The 14,516-nt window shown below is 39.4% G+C and overlaps 1 protein-coding gene across 1 annotated transcript; it reads right to left on the reverse strand.

Annotated features, from left to right (window-relative positions):
* Positions 1-479: 479 nt before the first annotated feature.
* Positions 480-8,588, reverse strand: hrh1 (histamine receptor H1). Its single transcript, XM_041783613.1, has 2 exons — positions 8,476-8,588; positions 480-2,462 (listed from the first exon to the last, which is right to left on the reverse strand). Exon 2 carries the CDS (start codon positions 2,288-2,290, stop codon positions 665-667), a length of 1,626 nt encoding a protein of 541 aa, XP_041639547.1. The 5' UTR covers positions 2,291-2,462; positions 8,476-8,588; the 3' UTR covers positions 480-664.
* Between the last annotated feature and the right edge of the window lie 5,928 nt (positions 8,589-14,516).

Raw genomic sequence — 14,516 nt, forward strand, 5'->3', positions numbered from 1 at the left:
TCAACTTTTCTTTATCTCTGTTTTGTAGTCATTTTTGTTTTTTGAGTTGGAAAACAAAAATCTAACCATTTTGTAAGTTCTGCTCACCCAATTTTGATCATAAAAATAGAGAATTAGCTCATATTTCAGTTTTCAATTTTTAAACCAAAAACAGAAATCAAATAACCACTTTTTTCATTTTTAATTGTGAATCCAATGACTGTGAGCTTCATCGAGTGCAAAGACAACAGCTCAGAGCAGTAAACCAAAGCAAAACGGAACAAAAAGAAATAACAATTAAAAAAACAAGTTTCTGACATTGATCAAGTTTTATGAATTCTGTACCAGAACCAAAACAATACAGTCATGCTCCTGTTTCGAGGAACGAGCATTGAACTCTTTTGATTGTGAAGGTCTCTGGTCTTTTTCTGTACACACTTTATCATTAGCATTGACAAATAAATAGCATTATATTGAGACATTATCATCAGCTGCTGCCTTGAGTCTGGGTTAAAGTGCATGATGTTGTGAAATAAGATCCAAACAAGACTCAAATAACAGACATTCACAACACATTTACAATCTTATTTAAACTCTTAGGTTTAGAGGCAAAATGCAGCAATTTTCCCCTCTTATTTGGGAATAAAACACACATTTTCATACCTTTTGTTCTGCATGCTCTGCCTCACAAACCAATTTTCAGAATGCTTTTAAAGACACGTTTAAAGTTCCCATTGCAGAGCGGGTATATAAAAGGGTTGAGAGTGGAGTTGATATAACCTAGCCATATTGTGAACATGTGAAGGTCATGATGCACACATTCTCTACAGAACGCCATGACCATGAAAACAATGAAGTACGGTATCCAACACAGCAAAAAAGCAGCGATTATAAAACCTAACTGTTTGGCTGCTTTGTGCTCTTTGTGGATCCTCAGGCTTTGGATTCGCTGGCGTGACTGGTAAAGGAACCTTTGCCATGTCTGTCTCAGAGTCACAGCATTATCTGGGTCCTCTTTGGCATCTCCGACTCCTTCGTCAGTCCAGGGAAGAGTGCAGCTTGGACTGAAGTTGTTGAGCGCAGATGCAAGCTTCTGCACATCTGAAACCAGGCCAACATCACTGACACCACTCACTGAGTTCGGCACTGTGACGTGACATTCATTTAAAGATGCTTGAAGTTTGTTATCGTTGTTACCTTCAGGACAGTTTACTTCCTGCTGGAGAGGTTGACTCAAGGGAGTCTCAACATCTGGCTGCTTCTCCTCAGGAGACAATGAGCATCTTTTGAGTCGTTTTGATGTCATGGCAAGTAACGACGTCTGCTGGCACTTTACACCAATTTTTCTGTGCGATCTGGATGAAGCAGCTTTGGTTTTGTCTGTCTCTTCAAGGGAATATACTTGATCGAGAGTGTTCTGGTCCAACAAACGCTCTCTCTTTGATAGTTTCATTGGAACTTCACATTCCTGCTTTGGCGATTTTGAGACATTTTTCACTGGCGATAGAGCTTTCTGTCCAACCTCATTTTCCCCGAATGAATCAGTGGGATGAATGATTCTCTCCCTGTCCCTCAGATGTTGCCTCACTGCCAAGTAGATGTGCGTATAAAACCACACCATCAAAATCGAAGGTATGTAGAAGTTAAAAACAGCAGTGATGACCTTAAACCATGTGACGAAGCGGAAATCTGTGTCACACTTGTTCTCCTCCTCTGGTTTTAGGTCAACATGAGTGAAAGACCTCCATCCTAAAATCGGAATAATCCACATCATCGACAGAAGCCAGGCCCCTGATATCATGGCACTGGCTTTCCCACGTGTCCGGTATTTGAGGTACTTAAGTGGCTGTCTGACGGAGCGGTATCTGTCCAAACACAGGATAAACAAACTGAAAATAGATGCGGTGCTTGCAACATAGTCCATAATAAGCCAAAACTGGCAGACAGCCCGCCCAAGCTTCCATTCATCCTCCAATAAATACACCAAATTAAGAGGCATAACTGTGGCCCCCACGATGAGATCCGCCACAGACAGGCTAACGATGTAGAGGTTACCGACAGTATGAAGGCTCTTCTCTCTCTTCACTGCGTAGAGGACGAGCAGGTTCATCACGACTGTGAGGAGGGAAAGAAGTCCCAGAGACACCCCGAGCATGGCATTCTGAAAGCTGTAAGGGAAGTTCAGGGTATGGTTGCTCCTCAGCAAGTCACCATCCAACAGGCCATCCCAGCTACTGTTGCTCTTATTGGCATAGCTGTTCGTATTAAGGTGAAGAGGGTCTGCTGAAGGTGACAGACCAGATTCCATCATGTCCTCTTGATTCAGTCACATCCTGGAAAATTGCGGGTGACAGGGTGTCACGACAAATCAAGTACAGGACAAGAGTCCAGTCTGTTGAACTAGTGGACCTCAATATCAGGAACAAGTGTTGATCTGAGTTGTCTCTTTAGTCCACTGTTTGTAAAAATACAAGCAGTCACACCTGGAAAACACAAAGAAACAATTACAATTGGTGATAAGTTGTCACATGATTCACAGCAGCAGCTCAGTCTGTAAGGACTTGGGTGGGGAATCAGAGGGTTGCTGGTTCAAGTCTCAGTCGGACTTTGGCCTGGTAGCTGGAGAGGTGCCAGGTAACTTCCTGAGTACTTTGGAAGTGCCATTAAGCAAGGCACTGAACCCCCAATAGCTACTGGGAGCGCTTCAATCACTCTGACATCTCTCCATTAGTGCATGTCCATCCTGTCTCTGTAATTCATTCATTTTGCATGTGTGTAGCATGTTCAACAATAGAGTGTAAACTGCAAATTTCTCTTCAATGATTAATAAACTATGACTTAACATAATATAGCTTCATTAGCTACACTGCTAAAGCCTATGAAGCTACATTGGTTGTGTAAGATATGTTGCTAAAGCTTATGAAGCAACATAAGCAATGTAGGTAATGTAGCTATGTTAGTTTTAGCTATGCTTGCTAAAGCTCACATTGCTAAAGCAAAAGATAGTGTAGCTACACTGGCTTCCGTCAAAAACATTAATTACGTAGCTAGTGTAGCTACATTAGTTATAACTAAAGCTACCTCTAAAACAGGCTAATCCCAGATTAGACCTTTGACCTTTCAGTTTGATTTCTGAAATAAAACTGAAAAAACTTGTAATGTTTGCATGTTTACAAGTTGTGTATTTCATGAACATAACTGCCAGACTTTGTTTATGAATAAAATTGAATTTGAAAACAAAATTTACAATGTTGTACCAACCAATACATTACTTTTAATTTACTTTTCTGACTGGTTAACTTGGACCCAGTATTAGCTAAGGAGTGTATAGTTGTATGTATGTATTATAGTATATGTTGTTCCATCAAGTGATATAGGAGAAAGGACATCCCCTAAGGATTTCATGGATTAAATGGCTGCTGTTTCTTTGTTGGTAATACATGATAGAAACTAATATTTAAAGGTCCAGTGAGGAGTTTTAGTTACTGGATACCAATGATTGATTATTTCTTTATTATTACTACTAACTGAAAATGATGCATCATAGAAACGAATAATAATACACAGCCACATTTTCCCTAACAGAAATTCTCAATGACTGATTCATTTGACCTTTTAAAGACAGGACAGATTATTAGTAGAAAAGAGAACAAAGGTATGAAAGGTACAGGACTGTCCACAGGCCATTAAAAAAAAAAAAAACTAAAGTTTCTTACTGGAGAATATTTTCATAAATCTTTGGATATTCCTTGAAAAGATCTTTAAAAGATAGACAAAGCAGAAGGAGCCAATTCAGTCAGAATCAAGCGCCTTTAAAAAAACGTTTAAAACAGCTCAACACTTCCTGTAATCATTCACTCCTTTGGTATGAGTAAACAGTATATATTGGCTAAAACCTCTCTGGCTCTTTCTGTTTCGCTGTCCAGCTGGCTTTCTTTAACACTCACATAAGGGGAGTGTGGCTAATTCCCATCAATGACACCGCAGCAGACAAACTGAGAGATTGGAGGGAAGGAGACACTTTTACAGTGTTTGTTGTCATGGCTGTTTGATGGAATCTAGGTCTAAGGATTTCTAAAATCCTACACAGCAGCATGTGTGACTAAACCTGCATAACACAGACAGATGTGGCTAGTTAAAACATATCAATACGATACTGGCTGTTTGAGGGTATTGATTTTTAAGAGCATAGACTGAAATAAACTCGTTGCCATGGAGGCGGGTGGGTGTTTCCAGACGTAGCTGCAAGCTTGTCTTGTGATGAATGAATTACATCACTTGACCTTTTGAGGACCCTTACATTCAAATGTATTAATCACTATGCAGATATTTGTCTTTCTTGGTCAGAGAAGAACAATGCATTCACTATAATAATAGACACTCCCAAAAAATAACTTGGCAACGCTAGGAGTCCTGGAATCAGTAACAAAAAATGGAAATTTGAATGCTGAAATTTTCTGTGTTAACAGCAGAGAAGAAAAAAAAATCCAAGCCAAATACAGTGCACTCATGCAGACACAATCAAGTAGTCTTAGCCCCTTGGATGATTGTTCAACATTAATACCACTATATGACCTACAAACCAAACAAGACCAGCAGCTACAAGATTAACTAAGGCTGGAGATAAACTTCTTGTTTCACTTTGTGTTCACAGGTATCCTGCTGCATACCTGTAAAAAAAAATGCTTGCCTAAATGCGACCTGTGTTACTGGAGGAAACCTCTAGGTGGCCCACCAGAGAGCTCAGGTCATATACAAGAACCTGTTTTGTGGGATGTAAAATAAAAAAATGGCAACAGTGATAGTGGTGATAATTCTGAGCTCAAAATTAATACAATAAATAGCGTTCTGATTGTGATAGCAGTATTGGAAATACATCTAATGACTGCTGGAAAAGCAGGTACTGGTATCAGTAAATACGTGCTATCCATGCTTGCGTAGCCCTTACAGAAGCGTTTCTAGCAAGCCTGGAGCTTGGGTGACTTTTCAGGAACTTTAAAGGTTATATCCACACCTCTTGATCCAATATTGAATGCCGTTTTCTCCATATTTTCCTCTTATCAATGCTTGATCATTAATTGCTGCTAGTGTGAGTGCTCACAGCCATATTGTTTTACCAGGGGCTGTTGTGTCCGGTCAGGCTGTGTCAAACTGTTGAGCCATGTTCTGAGTTCACTGTAGGGCTAAAATAATGTGACAGTTTTCCACAGCACTGTCTGTCCAGATAGTCGGCACCAGAATTGGATTAGTACTCTGTATTAGCCGATACCTAACGCTACATCTCTAATAATAAACATCAATAATCAATAGTATCAGCTGATCAGCTTAGGTAGCTTATGACCAGTGTCAGACATACTATTTGTAGGGCATCACTCCTACATTTTCCTCTCTGACGTAACAATCCAAGTGTTTCGCTTTGATTAGTGACCGTGTTCATTGGTGACTTTTGGCCAAAATGTTTAATGTGTTGTCATTTAAACAGCTGTTTAAACAGAAAAAGTCCTTTAGTTTTATCATATTGTCCAACAAAGGTGGACAAAAAACCTTTGAACTCTCATGTTTTCTCTACTCTTTCCCCTCATAAAAAAATGAGGGAGTAGCGGGAGGTAGAGAATCAGCCAAGTCAGGCAGTGGTAAGTGTTAGCTCCAAGTTGGGGCTCTCCCCACTCCCTCTCTGCTTCCACCGTCCTCTCACTGGGCTCTCCCTTCACACTCTTCTCGGTCCGTCTATTCGTTCAGGTTGTCTTTGCAGTTCTTTTATTATGTGTAATAACAGCACCAGGAATACTAGAGGTGCCAGCATTGTCACTACCTAGAGCTTACACATAAACTCACCAGCCACTTGTATCAGATACACCTGTTCAATTGCTAATTACCAAAAATAGCTTATCAGCCAATTACATGGCAACAAGTAGACGTGGTCAAGATGGCTTGCTGAAGTTCAAACCAAGCATCAGAATGGGGAACTAAGGGGATTTAAGTGACTTTGACCATTGCATGGTTGTTGGTGCCAGGCAGGTTGGTCTGAGTATTTGAGAAACTGCTGATCTACTGGGGTTTTTACACACAGCCATCTCTAGGGCTTACAGAGGGTGGTCTGCAAAAGAGAAAATATCCAGTGAGTGGCAGTTGTGTGGATAAAAATGCCTTGTTGATGTCACAGGTCAGAGGAGAATGGGCAGACTGGTTGGAAACAATAGAAAGGAAACAGTAACTAAATTAACCACTTGTTACAACCACGGCATACAGAATACCATCTCTGAATGCACAACACATTAAACCTTGAAGAAGATGGGCCACAGCAGCAGAAGACCACACCGGATGCCAATCCTGTTAGCTAAGAACAGGAAAACTGAGGCTACCATTCACCTGGGCTCACCAAAACTGGACAACACAAGATAGGAAAAACGTTGCCTGTTCTGATGAGTCTCGATTTCAGCTGCAACATTCACATGGTAGGGTCAGAATTGAGTGTAAACAACATAAAAGCATAGACTCATCCTGCCTTGTATCAAGGGTTCAGGCTGGTGGTGGGGGTGTAATGGTGTGGGGGATATTTTCTTGGCACACTTTGGGCCCCTTAGCACCAATTGAGCATCAATTGTGCCCACAGTCACCAGATCTCAATCCAATAGAGCATCTTTGGGATGTGGTAGAACGGGAGATTGGCATCATGGATGTGCAGCCGACAAATCTGCAGCAACTGGGTGATGCCATCATGTCACATGGATCAAAATCTCTGAAGAGTGTTTACATCACCTTATTGAAACTATGCCATGAAGAATTCAGGCAGTTTTGAAGGCAAAAGGGGGGTCCAACCCAGTGCAAGTAAGATGTACCTGATAAAGTGGTCTGTTGGTGTACAGGACGATATCAGCACGAGATAAATAATGCTGTGTTGTCCACAGGGGGCACCAAATTGACACAAACAAAAATTTCTCACAGGAGCTTTAAAGAAAAAGTTTTGAAATGTATTTTTACACAATTAAAAAAAAAACGAAAAACAAAAAAAAAGTCACAATAGAAGTATGATTTCCTATAAGTCTAAGAGGTTTTTCCTCATATGGTTGCACGTTAGGGAGTTTATTTTCAGTTATGGGTGTTTCACTCTTGGACTGGGACCAGATATGGTTGAAAAGCAAGAGGAAACAATTTCAGTATCTCCCCTTCACACACAGTGAATAACACAGCCTGTCACAGCCTGCCCTTATTTGACATTTGACATGAAAAATATGAATATCTGAGATGTCTTAATCATAGTTATTCTGCTTAAATATGGATTGAAGGGGGTTTCTTTCAGTAGAAGTGTGATTTTTCATTTCTAGTGAAATATATATTTTTCCTGTGTCATCACTCGGGCATTGCCATTTTTTTTTGTCTGCATCTCTGTAGACTGCCTGCTTACTAAGTGATGACACACACTTAGTGTAGGTGGAGAAAGAAAAAAAAACACCAACCTCACAAATTTGTAGTTGTCAGAAGGGACAAAAACACCCACAGCAGCAGTGGGGGCTAATGCAGAGCATATTCAGACAAAATGAGTAATTCTAATTGATAGTATGGCTTTGATATGGAAAATAGGTCAGTACTAAAGAGGAATATATTTTTTTTTGTGTCTTCACTAGCCATTGACCAATTCAGGAATCATATAAATAATGAATCATTTTGATATGAGTGGATATGAAGAAATTATTAACTAATGAGCATAGAGACTTACTTATCATCCACCTATACATGGGCATAAACTAACAAATCTACATACACACCTAAAGTTATGTTACCTTATTGATACACCCTTAGATGTAGTCGAATATGGGTATTTAATAAAAACAAGCGACTGGTTAATTTTTAGAGTAATTAGCAACCTTATGTGTGCTACAGGATGCATGCTGCATGCTCCCATGCATCATAATCGTCAATTTAGGCATTTTAGTTCTGCCTTTATAGCCAAAAGGTGCATGCTTCATTTAAGCCTCAACTTAATCTGTGAGTCGTCACTTTATCTCTGAATCTCCAGTGACTGCAAACATATGTCTCCAGTTGTTTACAGCCCCTGTGTTTATACGAGAACTGCCTCCACACTATAAATTCTTAAGAGCTTTCTCACTCACCGATTTCGCTAAGAAGAACAAGATAAAGAGGAATGAATAGCATTGATATGTGAAAACGCACACTTCATATCGCACCAGAAAAGGGCAGGATATTAAACCAACGCTAATTCGTTCAATGTGATTACCTCTAATGATTGCTGCCTCTCTGATTTCATTACAGAATTCGTGGAGGAACAATAACCGTGTCTACTTTTACGGAGTTTAGGCTGTTTAGCATAAAGAAAAATGGCTCGTGAGTGAAATGCTACAAGTCTGGTGCGCAGAGAAGCACCTGTTGATCTGCTGCAGAGGCTCATAGCAGAACTTTTACTAACTTATCTGTTAAAACATGGTTATGGACGCTTTAACGTGTCTGTGCAGAGAGAAAAGGCAGCTACAGACTCACCTTGAAATCCCTGGAGAGTCCTGTTCATCCCAGCCCGGAGCTATACCGAAAACGAATGAATGACGGGGTTTGGTATTGCAAAGATAAACTCTTCCTCCCTCTCCTTCCACCTCTCTGTCTCTCCTGCTTCCTCGCTGTGTCTCTCTCCCTCTCTAGACTGAGCAGACTTTGGAGTTCACATGCTTCTCGCTCATCAGCCATAAAAATGACCTCATTACGGGAAAGACCTTACGTCTGGTGGAACTGCGTATTATGATTTACAATGAGATATGATTTAGAGAGTGATTCACTGGACAGCAAAGGGCAGCTCGTGTACTGGGTCTCTATGTCAGGAAATCTACAAAAGCCCATGTCAGCCAATTAAAAAAGAAAAATGAGTACCAGCAGGCAACTCTTGAAAACGAAAACAATCTTAAATTGAAACTAGGACATAAAAAGTCAAATTTATGTGAAAGTAATTTATACTTGACATAAAAAGTCAAGTTCAAAATTATGTGATGGTAACTCATGATTATGTAATAGTAAATCATTATTATGAGATAAGTCCAAATCATGCAATAAAAGGCAAAATTATTTGATGAAAATACAAAGTTTGAGACAAAAAGTCAAAAATATGTAATACAAAGTCAAAATTATTATATAGTAACTCAAAATTAGGAGATGAAATATCAAAATTTCAGATAAATGTCACAATTATGAGATAAAAAGATAAAATTATGACACCAAAAGTCAAAAGAATGACTTAAAATGTCATAGAGATTTAAAAATAGGCATAATTGTGGTAAAAAAAAATAATTTGAGGCTTGAGATAAAAGGTTGAAATTATGAGATAGTTTGCTTTATTGGCATGAACAGATCAGTTACTGCCAAAGCAGAGTAAATATTTACACATAATATACATTTACATATTAAATAAATCCACAACTAGGCAATGTATTGTTACAGCCTAAATATTTAGCTGGACCCAGAAAAGCAGGAGACTATTAACAATTAAAAAAAAGTTTGTTTACTGCCTCTCTGGAGACACAGAAAAGGAATGCACAGTACTAAAAATCCCTGCAGGCTGTGGCTGCTGGAGGCTGGCTGACCACTGTTTAGAACCCTGGAGCAAGGTGAGGCAGCGGGGCACTGATCTGAAGAAACACAAAAGAAAAGATGATCAGAATGGTTGGAATGATCACCAAGTACTAGAAAAACTTTCACCTGGAGACACTGAGACTGGCACTACCAAACAAGATGGAATTATCTGGCAGCGTAGTGAAGGTTGGGCCGGTCTTTATGGAGAGGTGAGTTGATTGTAGAGTGACATCAGGTGTGCCCCGTTGAACTCAGCCAGAAGTATGTCAGCCCCGCCCCTCAGCCACAGCCTGCACTGCTGAGGAGAGCACAGGAGAAGAAAACCAAGGCACAACAGCAATTTTCTATACCAGAGCCAAAATAAATGCCCAATAAACTCAGACTGTAACATGTATATAGTGAAAAACATCAGATTGATTAGATAAAACAATACGACTACATGCATTCTTTCTCTGTATGTTTGTGGGGATGTATACAGTGATAACATTAATGACAAAACATTAAAGTTATGAGAAACTGAATCTTATTTTTTTTTGAAAGTCAAAAATATGAGCTAAAACAGCATAACTGTGGTAAAAAAATACTAGATCATAAGACAAGAAGTCATAAACATGAGATTAAAGTTTCATGTTAGATAGTAACTCATAATTGTTAGGAAAAGGTAATAAAATGAAAAAAGTTCAACATTATGATTATGAGAAGTCTTAATTATTAGAATGCAACTCAAAATTATGAGATAATAGGTAGAAATTATGAGACACAGTTTCCAATAATTTCAATTTACTATCTATTTGACTTTTTATCTCTAAATTTTCCCTTACTATATAATGAATTCTTTTTTTTTCATTAAAATTGTCATACTTTAATACATGTTTCTCTTTTTAAGTGGCAGAAATGGTCTCCCCTAGACAGTGTGGTCACTGTAAAAGAAAATTGGTTCTTAACTGGTGGGTCAGGACCCCAAAAGTGGGTTGTGGAGCTGTCTTCACTGATCTCAAATTTCTTTATGGGAAAAAATATGTCAACAGAGTCTTTAATGTACGGAAGCCCGTAGTGGACATGCATCCTTACAGTTCATCTTCATTTGACTGTGATGAGTGCATTTGTTGTTTTTTTCTCTCAAATATCTCAACTTGGGATATTCACACAATAATGGGTTAATTTCTCAGGACCTCCGGATCTCCAGAAAACACTTAAGAATCTAAAAGGGATCATGGGAAACTACGGAGGCGTAGAGCTGCCACATACAAAAAATAAAAGGGCTCAGTATCACATAATTACATGAAAAGTTTATTGTTATAACAATATCATTTTCATGTTTTAACAATATATTTTTCATGTTATAACATGAAACTATCACATTATTTCAAGATGATATTTTCACATTATAACATGAAAACAAACATTAAGCAAACATTAACCTTTTAACTTCCTAATGTACTCACCCAATGGCGGAAGCAATAAAATCATGGACTTACACCAGAAAGGATGATAAATTAACCCCAAAAGGTAAAATAGTCCTCTGTTGACATACTATTCCAGCTTAAACTCGCAGTTCTCCCATGATCTCTTCCTGCTGATTAGGGCTGCGCGCCGCAGCACAGCACTCTAGACTCACTTCCAGTGAGCAAGGTCGGTCGCCTTCGGTCAGATCAAACACGCACTTCGGTGTGCGGTGCAGTCGTCCTATGTGGAAATAACGCATATGGCTCATATACATGATTCAGTTCAATTCTACTTTAAGCTTGGCTTGAGACATGGTGAAATTCTAGTTATTGCGCACAGTGGATGATGTTGTTATCAGTATGCGTACTCTAAGAAGGATTTTGAAATACATGGGGTTGTACCGAAGAAAGAACGAATCTGACCCTCTCGAAGTAGCGTCTTTCCTCATGGATCAACTGGAGGGGCATGGAAGGCTGCATGGATACAAGATCCACCATCTCAACTGCATCCAAGCTGGATATGTCGTCACCCAAAATACGGTGAGGCACTTGTTAAAGTTTCTCGACCCCAGTGGTGTTGAACAGAGATGGAGAAATCGCCTGATGCGACGCCTGTACTTCAACCCTGGGCCTAATTTCATGTGGCATGTTGACTCTTATGACAAACTAAAGCCATTTGGTGTATGCATAAATGGAGCAATTGATGGCTTTTCAAGACTCGTGATATGGCTGCATGCCTATACAACAAACAGCTATCCCAAGATCATCGCCGGTTATTTCATAAGAGAAGTTGAGAGGAGGAATTCGCACAGATCTGGGAACAGAAAACATCATCATGGCAGAAATGCAGAGGTTCTTACGATGGTCAGTAATTGTTATATCTCTGGGTCTAGTAATCACAATCAGTGGTACGTTAGGCTACAAATATGTAACAGGCCATCAAAATTACAATAGTGTAATAGAAATATGTTGGACGAATGACTCTGCTGGTTCTGGAAGTTTATTTTCTGACCCACTGTAAACCTACTGCTCCTGCTTTTGTCATTTTCCTGGTTGTTATGGCGACCATCCCACAATCGTGAGGAAGTCCACTCAGTCCTTATAAACGCTCCACTCTGTTCTTATTATGGGCCAAAAGCCAAATTTTCACTTGTCAGTACACTCAAGGTGGTGAAGGTTAATATCTGAAAACATACATGTCTGTAGATGATATTTTGGTTTACTCATAACAAAACGATACATGCTAACAACAGTAGCCATAGTCGTTAGCTTCATTTTAATCTCCCTTTACTTCATGCTGCTGCTGCCATCTATTAGCGAAAAGTAGCAACTAATCCCAGCTGAAGCCCTGTGAGTTTCCTCCATGGTTTCCTCCTCACTCGACTATAAAAACACACTCACATGATCTCACTCCATGCGGAGGAAACAGTCTTCGGGCACCAGCTCAGAGCTTCTGTAATGGCGTTCTTTTTAAATAGGCTTGTTTTGATCAGTGTATTTGTTCAATCATATAGTTTTTTTCATGAGTTCCAAATTGCAACAAATTTCAATTAAATGAATGTGAATGGTTGAAGAAAGTCCGAATTTTTTTTGTTGAAATTTCTCAGTATGGAGATGGAGGTGAGTCTCCAGGCTGGACTAGTTGAAAACTTTAAACCACAGGAAAATACTCTGAACTTTCTCCCACTAAGATTTGCACACTCATTTTGACCTGTGGACTTTTCTCACTACGAAACAGGCTACACCCTTCAGTCTTTATTACTGATGTTAACTGTTGATACACACAACTATACATGATGCAAATATTTCTACATATTCACAGGGGCACCAACAGGATATTTTGGCTCCATAAAAACACATCATATTTGGGCCCTACCCCACATCCTCATACAACCCTGGGACCTTGTAGAGAATTGTTCATTTAATCAACCAATCTGACTTTTCTCATAGCAGTTAGACCTTAGATAGAAATAATTTTTAAAAATGCAAATCATTAAGAATTTTTTCAGACCCAATAAGAGCCTCTCCCTCAGGGTAGGGGGGATGGGTAGTCGGTCTTCCTTGTATCTCATTTTTCTAAATCTTACATTTTTAAGCCTAAATTCTGTTTAGGAGTGCTTGTAATGACCCCTTTTCTCCCTGGTATATTTTCCTTCATTTCTGATTGGTACTTCTGATTCTGATCAAGCTGAGACTTTTGATGGAAACCCTTTCTCTGAGGGGGCTAAGGGATTGAGCCACTTGATAATCAGGTAAACTAGGCACAGTATTATGATTAATCCAATACTCTGTGCTAGGCAGTGTTCATCCTGCTGTTTTCTTTCTTCTGAAGAAAGGTTTGTTTGTCCTAGACTCCTGCAGACAGGCCCACTGAGTGTCAACAGGTTCACTCAGCTTTCCTAATATTAGAGACTGTATTCAAGTTAGGAAGCAGTGCTGGCTAAAGGAGTCTTATGTACATTTATCAGTTGATTTCTCAACTTGAAGAGTCATCTTCTCCAGCTTGACCGCTCACCAGCTGTCAACCGACAGCATGCCCACCTACGCCAGTGTGCCACTGCCTGGTTTACCTTGGATTTGTGCCACCAGTCTGTTTATCTTATTTGTCGGCCCTGAAAAATATCATGTTCTTTGATGAGTGAGTGAGATGCACATCCTTTGGGGAGAGTTCAAGGAAGGTACGCCTGCAAGAAAAATGTAAGGGCTGAGGAAAGAATTGCATATTTCATATTTGGAGAAGTGTCAAAGCAGTGCAAAAGAAATGAAAGCCTGGCTAGTGGAGGGTTGTAAATGGCCTCTCCACAGTGGATTTATTGCAGCTGGCTTTTTAACAGTTTCATGGCAGATGTTCCTGAGCCAGTTACTTATTTATTTTCAACCTACCTGCTTTTGTTTGTAAACATCTTTATTTTTCTATCTCTTGCTGAAGGAGCTCTCTCATAAAGCTTTATTAACATGTAAGCAGCAGTCAAGCTAAGAAAAAACAATTTATTCTTTCTTTATTTTATTAATTCTATCATTTTTTTTAGTGTTTCATTCATGCATTTTCAGGTCTAAAAATCAGCACAGTTTTTTTTTAAGATTTATTTTTGGGCCTTTTCATGCCTTTATTTGATAGAGGAAGGACAGTGGATAGACTCGGACACAGGGAAGAGAGTGGGAAGAGACATGCAGTGAAGGGCCACAGGCCGGATTCGAACCCGGGCCGCCCGCGTGCATGGGTAGCACCTTAAACCACTCGACCATCTGCGCTCCCAACAGCACAGTTTTAAAGGAAAAGTTCCCTCCCATGTCAGAAAAGACAAAAATTTGTAAGAAAAATTAAGTATGTAAGAAAGCAAATGAAACACAGTTATAAGTAAAGAGAAATTAAGAAAATAAATTAAAGACGATATTGTAAGACAGAGATGATATTGTAATTAAGAAACTGCTTTTATTCTGCTACTATCAAGTATAGCCTTGATATCAAGAGAGAGCCAGTTCGCTTGCAACCACCAGTGCCACCTCCTTAGTGTGGTG

This window comes from Cheilinus undulatus, linkage group 3 (genome assembly GCF_018320785.1).
Source record: "Cheilinus undulatus linkage group 3, ASM1832078v1, whole genome shotgun sequence".
In the NCBI taxonomy this organism is placed as follows: domain Eukaryota; kingdom Metazoa; phylum Chordata; class Actinopteri; order Labriformes; family Labridae; genus Cheilinus; species Cheilinus undulatus.

Coding starts and splice junctions, on each gene's coding strand:
- hrh1 (XM_041783613.1), bottom strand. CDS start 2,290: ATGATGGAATCTGGTCTGTCACCTTCAGCAGACCCTCTTCACCTTAAT.